Source organism: Saccharomyces eubayanus, assembly GCF_001298625.1.
Source record: "Saccharomyces eubayanus strain FM1318 chromosome Unknown scaffold_19, whole genome shotgun sequence".
Taxonomy (NCBI): Eukaryota; Fungi; Ascomycota; class Saccharomycetes; order Saccharomycetales; family Saccharomycetaceae; genus Saccharomyces; species Saccharomyces eubayanus.
In genome coordinates, this window is record NW_017264708.1 from 1 (window position 1) to 7,513 (window position 7,513).

At 39.8% G+C, this 7,513-nt stretch overlaps 3 protein-coding genes across 3 annotated transcripts; 1 reads left to right on the forward strand and 2 right to left on the reverse strand.

Moving 5' to 3' along the window:
* Positions 1 to 2,094: 2,094 nt before the first annotated feature.
* Positions 2,095 to 4,176, reverse strand: FRE5 (putative ferric-chelate reductase; the record flags this gene model as incomplete). The annotated part of the gene is made up of 1 exon (XM_018368619.1): positions 2,095 to 4,176. One exon carries the CDS (start codon positions 4,174 to 4,176, stop codon positions 2,095 to 2,097), a length of 2,082 nt encoding a protein of 693 aa, XP_018218747.1.
* A 517-nt stretch (positions 4,177 to 4,693) lies between these two features.
* FIT3 (Fit3p) lies at positions 4,694 to 5,314 on the forward strand (the record flags this gene model as incomplete). The annotated part of the gene is made up of 1 exon (XM_018368620.1): positions 4,694 to 5,314. The coding sequence occupies one exon, from the start codon at positions 4,694 to 4,696 to the stop codon at positions 5,312 to 5,314; it is 621 nt and encodes a 206-aa protein (XP_018218748.1).
* Positions 5,315 to 5,767: 453 nt separating this feature from the next.
* On the reverse strand, positions 5,768 to 6,226 carry FIT2 (Fit2p; the record flags this gene model as incomplete). The annotated part of the gene is made up of 1 exon (XM_018368621.1): positions 5,768 to 6,226. One exon carries the CDS (start codon positions 6,224 to 6,226, stop codon positions 5,768 to 5,770), a length of 459 nt encoding a protein of 152 aa, XP_018218749.1.
* Positions 6,227 to 7,513: the final 1,287 nt, after the last annotated feature.

A 7,513-nucleotide genomic window follows, 5' to 3' on the forward strand; every position in this document is an offset into this window, starting at 1 on the left:
ATGATATATGTTTACAAATGATATGTTTTCCAAACAATCGCTGTTTATTCTACTATTTTTCAAAGAATGAAGACAAAGAGTCGTTTATCGCTGTGTAATGAGGTGATTACAACAAGTCGTTGAACCGGAATAGATGCAGTAAAATCGTCATACATACAATATGTTCAAAAAACAACTTGCGAATTTAGAGAAAACGCGCTATACTCTTAAGACTAGCTGAGCCCATATCTCCTGCGACAAGCAAGACTTGCGGAAACCTTCTTGCCTCGAATAATATGGAACCCTTCGATGACGGCAACCCCTTGTTACAAAGTTCCAGAAATATTTGCCACACGTGCATTGAATCCATGTACGTGTCATTAGAACATGATTTCACACCGCCTTCACATCTCCATACTAACATACGAAGCTTTCCAATAATGCACTTGAAAAGTCTTAACCTTATCATCACAGATAATTTTATGAACTATCAAGAACTTTCTCTAGCTTAATGTGTCTGTATCTAATAAGATATATGTCCCCGGAATAGGGAATAGAGTAGATATGTACATAAATATAAACTTTAAAAATATAACAAAATGAATTGATATTATTTTTGGACAGCACCAGCTTTTTATAACAAACATCTAGCCTTCTTCTGACTGTAGTAGCTATCATACAAACAGGAAGAATAGCATAGCCAACAAGAACAGCAGTTCCATACATTTTTTATGAATAATTATTCATGCTACTCCGAGGTTACCCGAAATATACTGCACTGACCTAGTATATATAGAACCCATAAAATATCGTTCCATTCATACATGCTATTCCATCACTTCTACGTGTCAAACTCCTCCACTGCCATTCAAGCATATAATTCCATCTTCTCTTATTTAATATGCGGCATTACCCTAAGCATATCTGGCGCAATTTAAAAATTCAACTCTTGAAAATATAAATTGTCAAAAGGCCGTTTTGTCCGCTGAGGTCCGTAATGTTTCCCTGGAAAAACAATACCTGTTCTTTTGATCCATATACCATTTCCTTACCTCTTTTGAAAGTTCCTTTGGCACATTTACTAAAATGTAAACTTTTCAATAATGAGTAATGAACAAGTATACGCTTCAATTTTTTGCAATAAATCACTCTCTATGCCAAACATACAGGATTGCTAGACGAGAACTTGCTTAGAGGATTTGTATATAGGCGGCCAACCAGGCTCAAGTGGGAATAAAGTTAGCGGTGAATACAATTATGCAGGCCTTGTTTGCTTCGAAAGTTCAGGAAACAATCCACCACCATCCTCAAAAAGTATAACTTCCATGTAGTCAGTCGTGTGCCAAAATAGAGATGAATTTCCAATGACTGGCTGCTCTAGTCACTACAAGTTCATTTTCCAATAAAACGCCATGTACCAGGAGAATAAGCTACACTAAATCAAAATCAGCGTGGTCGATTATGACATGTTTCCTGTTTCTTGGTGTACACAGTTTAATACGCAAATCTCTCATAATGTTGATTTAGTTCGGCTATGCCGATAATGTGACAGAAAATTAATGTTTGTATTTCTTCGAAGTTCGCATGAGCAGGTGCCTTGTTCGACCTTTATTCAGCCTTTATTTGAATACTCGTGTCAGAGTTGATACTTCTTTGCAACTCAACTGCGACGTTGAAGTTTTTGTTATTGTTTCTTATATTAAGCGCTAAACAACGAACGATGCTATCTTTTTACATGCTGGTATATATACATTGGTTTCCAAAGCTGTATTAAATAATACTGCCTGATTTTTTTAAGAATTGACAATTTTTTCAAGAATTGACAATTTCTTTAACTCTAAATCTATTTAGAGATTATGCACATTTTTAATAGACCTGTCCGGACCCAAACGCTTATAAATATTAGGAGGAGCAAAGAAGGTACTTGATAAAGCTCTCGTTAAACCGGTACCTACACACGGATTATTCGAGGTAATTGACATACATTTCCGTTTCTATGCGCCGATACGTATACTGCCTATTGCAATGATTCACTTGCCTGTCTCACTATATTAACTTTTTTCCAGTCTCTTTTCGAGCAGGCAAAGTATTCATAATTTCAACACTAATCTCTAGTTACCAGTTTTGAAACTCTTCCACATATTCTATCCATTTTTCGCCATTATCAACAACCTTTTTTGCAGTTATTTCCCGAGTTTTGTCTACAAACCCTTCTGAGCCGCAGCAAACAACCAACAATGATTTTACTCCATTCATTCCTTCTTCGATTACTTCATCGATTTTTGGTCGTCCAAAATTTGTAACTACTTCCACTGACTCCGAACCCGTCAACAGTCTACCTTCGATATTTTTATTGGCGGCGGTATCATCTTCCACACGCAAACCATCTTTCTCCTCCCCTGTATAGTAAATCTCCACATCCACCTCCATCTGTTTCAACACCATTATCTCTTTTTTGTACACTTCCAAAAGCTCAGCATTTCTTACACTCCATACAAATTTAATCGTCTGATTATCATCGTTCTTTCGTTCCCGACCCGCCTTTATCGCCATAGACAGAGGTCCTGGAACCCCTGCCCCACCAGCAAAAAATAATAGGCTTTCAAATAAGTGCGTTCGAGTGCTCTGTCCGTATGGCCCCTCTACTAGAACTCGCATTTCAGCATACTCCTCATTCTGCAATATATAGTCCTGCAATTTTTTTGTCAGTCCGTTCTTAATTGTTATTACAACAACTAATTCGCCATCCTCAACCAGAGAGTCCATGACTGTGAACGGATGTGCCTGCCAGAATAGTTTTGGTTTTAAAAACTGCAGGTAGACATATTGACCAGCCTCAGCTTTCCAACTTTTGGAACTCTTTGCAATTCTCACCTCTATCATCGACTCACCGTACATCTTCAACTTAGCTAATGGCATTCCGAATATCGCAATCTTTATCAATCGCAAAATGCGGTCACCAATCCAAAATACTGCGCACGCTATCACCCATTCACTCCACCCGAGTTTGTGGCAATGTTTCAAGGACTCCTGGAAGAATTTTATTGCCAGAATGATGTGTACTATAACAAACAACTCGTAGTAATGGCGCCTGAAGAAGAAGAATGAGAAGAACACAAGTACTGCCACAATAATCATGGCATGTCTTCCGGACGTCCATAGATCACTGTATTTGACGTATTTCCAATAGTTCTCTATGTACGCATGATACGTGTACCCCATTGCGTGAACCATACAATCTACCAACATAAATCTCCCTAACCATTTGTGGTAAGTTATGAATGACGTATACCGTATATTTGTCAACCAAGTCATTATACTGTTCCTGCCGCCAAAGAGTACTATCAAAGGAAAGTGCGCAAATGCCAAGATTCCTGCTCTGTCTGAAATGAAGATGAGCATTTGGCTTCTGTGATCGCTAAGCAGCTGATTGGAGTCAAAATTGTAAGTGCTCAGAAAAAGTCCATGTAACAAAACATAACCGAGTAAGATAGATGTCTCCAACCTAGTAGGGACTAGCCCGACGAAAAACCATTTCCCCACAAACATAGCATGGTTGTGAATAAGTGCTGGAAGAACTAAGTGACCTCGCAGATATGCTGACACCTTGTTCTTAAAAATCGTTTGTTTAAGTCGTGAAAAATTCAAGAAATTGTACACAGTTGCAATAAACAGAACCCCTAGCCAGTACAAACAAATCGCTCCTCCGTATATATTCCCCTTGTCTAAGTTATCCAACGGACCGAAATAAGCCCATACCCACTTATCTAGAGAGGTCTTGTTAGGAATAATGGGATATCTTATTATTTCCTTTGCCTCGCCAATAGGCCGGATGAAGATAGACGCATTAGAAAGGATTCGATAAAATTCATCATTACTGATAGTTTCATCTTTCTGATAATCCCGACAAATCTGGTTTATATTGTTAAATGTTTTTTCAAATGTTTTTTTGCTTTTGTTTTTACTGGCGAGGACTTCCTTCGCGCAATGTAGCCAAGAGCCTAATGCGGGCTCATAAGTGCAAATAGAAGCGTGGTGACCCTTAGCGTCCGTATCATACTTGTACAATTCCAATTCTTTAGCACAAGCATTAATTGCTATCAGATCCCACTGTGTTCTTTTTTTACTTATTTTCGGCTTTGCTACACAACCTGGTACCAAATACACCAGAAACAGTATTAACTTAGCTAAAAGCATTCGAGATCTGGGTGAAATTAACGACTCGCGACAAGTAACAAAACCGACAAATTGACAAATCGACGTATTGACAAATTGAACATTTTTCGAGAGAAAATTGGTAGTCTTTTTTAATGGTCACTAAACCCACGAAAATTTCAAAACACGTTAAACGAGTTGAACGGTGAATAGCCGTGAATTTTACTTACCATACGGTTATTACACCCTTCTAGTCCTAGCTATGTCCTGCATCTTTTTCTGCACCCTGTTTGTTCCGCGCCCCGCGGTTCCGTTTTTGGTATTATGCAGATGATAGACATCTCAGGGCTCAAGAGCCGAATTCCACCACTCCATGAAAGGGTGCAGAAAATCGGGCCCAAGACATAATTCGAGGCCAGTGTACCTTTTTTGAGCAATGTTTACGGGGTATTTAAGCCAAGAACTATTTGAACTATCAAGTCCAAACTGATACCTAAACTAATACAATCAAGTTCTTCCACTCGCTTAAAACCAATAATAATAATAACAAAACCTAAAAATGAAATTTTCTTCCGCTCTAGTCCTATCTGCTGTTGCCGCTACTGCTCTTGCTGAGAGTATTACTACTGTCATCACTGCTACCAAGAACGGTCACGTCTATACCAAGACTGTCACCCAAGATGCTACTTTCGTCTGGGGAGGTGAAGGTTCTGCTGCCACTTCTGCTGCTGAATCCTCCGCTGCTGCATCCTCTGCTGCTGTAACTTCTGCTGCTGCAACTTCTGCTGCTGCATCCTCTGCGGCTGCTGCATCCTCTGTTGCTGTCACTTCTGCTGTTGCAACTTCTGCTGCTGCAACTTCTGCTGACGAAGGCTCTGGTTCCAGTATCACTACTGTCATCACTGCTACCAAGAACGGTCACGTTTATACCAAGACTGTCACTCAAGACGCTACTTTTGTCTGGACCGGTGAAGGCAGCAACACTTGGGCACCAAGCACTTCCACCAGCGCAGAAGCTACATCTTCTGCCTCAAAGACTTCAGCTACCACTGTTGCAACTTCAGCTACCGCTAAATCATCCACTACTGCTCAAATCTCAAGCTTCACTGGTGCTGCCGATGCTATCACTGCTGGTACTGGTTTGATGGGTGCTGCTCTTGCCGCCGTCATTTTGTTATAATCGATGACAATAACTCTTCGGATACCTGGGTTTTTTTTATGAAGCTCTCCGTGGCTTTACTATTTCTAAAGAAGTCTGATTGAATGAAATATCTTATAATAAATTATACTACATAATTTATAAGTAAGAATTTCAAACATGATTTATTAAGTATTATGTGTACTGTTTTAAGTTCGTTGGTGTTGTTTTAATTGCTTGGAACGGTTAGGTAAATATATACACATATATGCATATGTAATGAATACACCTAATAAAAAAATCTTATAATAAGCTATTAGCAATGACTTAATAAAAGGACCTGTTATTCATCATAGAAGATACATTGGAAACAAAAGTTTTGCTTATTTATTGTTCTTTTGAAAAAGGGAGGTTTATTTAATTAGTTTTTCATTGTTGAGATATAAATACGCTATACATGATAACTAATGGGTTCTTGTCGGTCGTGAAATCAATCTATAACCAGAAAGAAAATAAACCAAGAGCTAGTGCACCAACGCTTGCACCCTGGAAAGCAGCTGGAGCAGCACCAGACGAAGAGGCAGACGAAGAGGCGGAGGAAGCCGATGAAGAGGATGTAGATGATTCAATTCCTTGGGTAACAGTCTTAGTATAAAGATTGGTTGATGATCCTGAACCATTTGTTAAGGTAAGTGTTTTTGTAGTACTCTTTTCAGAAGTGGTGTCTGGACCTTCGGTAACAACCTTGGTGTAAACACCAGCACTATTGCTGACAACGACGGTTCTAGTGGTACTGTAAGTAATGACAGGGTCAGCGGTGTCGGTGACAACCTTTGTGTACACGTTGTTACCGTTAGTGACAGTAATAGTCTTGGTGGTCATTACACTTGACACATCAGCCGCCAAGACGGCAGTCGCAATTGTAGCAGCTCCGAAAATAGTTGAAAATTTCATTATATTTGCTTTGTGTTAGCTTTATGATGACTTTTCAGACTGTGATCGGAAGAAACTATCTGTGTTACATACGGATTCCAGTTTTATACATACATCGCCAAGTGGTATAAACGCGGATTATATTGCACCCGGTTAAAATTCGTATACGTCCTATCCGTAAACTTGAGATTATAAATTATACAACTAATCCAATTGGGCAAACCTCGAAATTGTCCCCTGCAAGAGGGTCCGGTGCGGGGCGGGGGGTGCATAATCAGGGCCCAGGGTGCATTGTCTCAGTTCACTGCACTCGAAATTGTAGTAGGCTGTAGAGAAGATCCGTTTGTCAATTGCACCCTAATTTCGTAGGTCATTCTAAATAAGAAATTCTGGGTGTTTATTAAGTTCGTTCCGTTCGCTTCTGCCGTTCACGCCACTTCCGTTCCGTCCTTCCAGGCAATTGCGGCGCACTCCGTTCTATCAATAATCTCGGCGTCAGTAGCACCCAGACATTCCGCAATGATAGCCTATTATACTTATCCTAACTGGTGTATTCGCACCTTATGAATAAGAAATATGAGGTACCACATAAGGCGTACCCGCATTATCCGAAGGATATACGAAAATGTCCTCTTGAAAATGTCGAGTGGGCTTTTTTGTCTTGCCAACTAAGATACAGAAGCTTTGAACGAAAGTGCAAATGACACCCAATACTCGCACCATCAGCGTTATAGCAATGATCGGCCCCTTAATAGCAGAAAGATCGGCTACCTTAGCGTCAGCGAGGTTATTTTGTGTGAAAGTATTGACCCAAAAACATACTACACTACTTACCGGGCCCATACTCCTTACTGCACAGATTCGGTAGTGCGCCGCTCAGGTACAATTCTTTATCACGGAGTTTAGAAGACTTTTCCGTCTTCATTTTGATTTTTTTGTAAATGCTTCTTGGCGAAAAGGACGTGTAGTTTGCTTTTCCCTCAAATATTTCTTCTTTTCCACGCCAAGTGAATAAAAGGAGTGGTGTTGGCCGTTCTGTACTTTCCCAAGCTCAGTGAGGCTCCGCAAGGTTGTTTTTTCAATTATCTAGTCAACAAACGTCAGAATTTACATTGGGATACAAGAACTGTGTTCAAACCCATGATATTTTATTGAGAAGATGAAATCGAGCAGATGAAATCGAGGAGATGAAATCGAGCAGATGAAATCGAGCAGATGAAATCGAGCAGATGAAATCGAGCAGATGAAATCGAGCAGATGAAATCGAGGAGATGAAATCGAGCAGATGAAATCGAGCAGATGAAATCG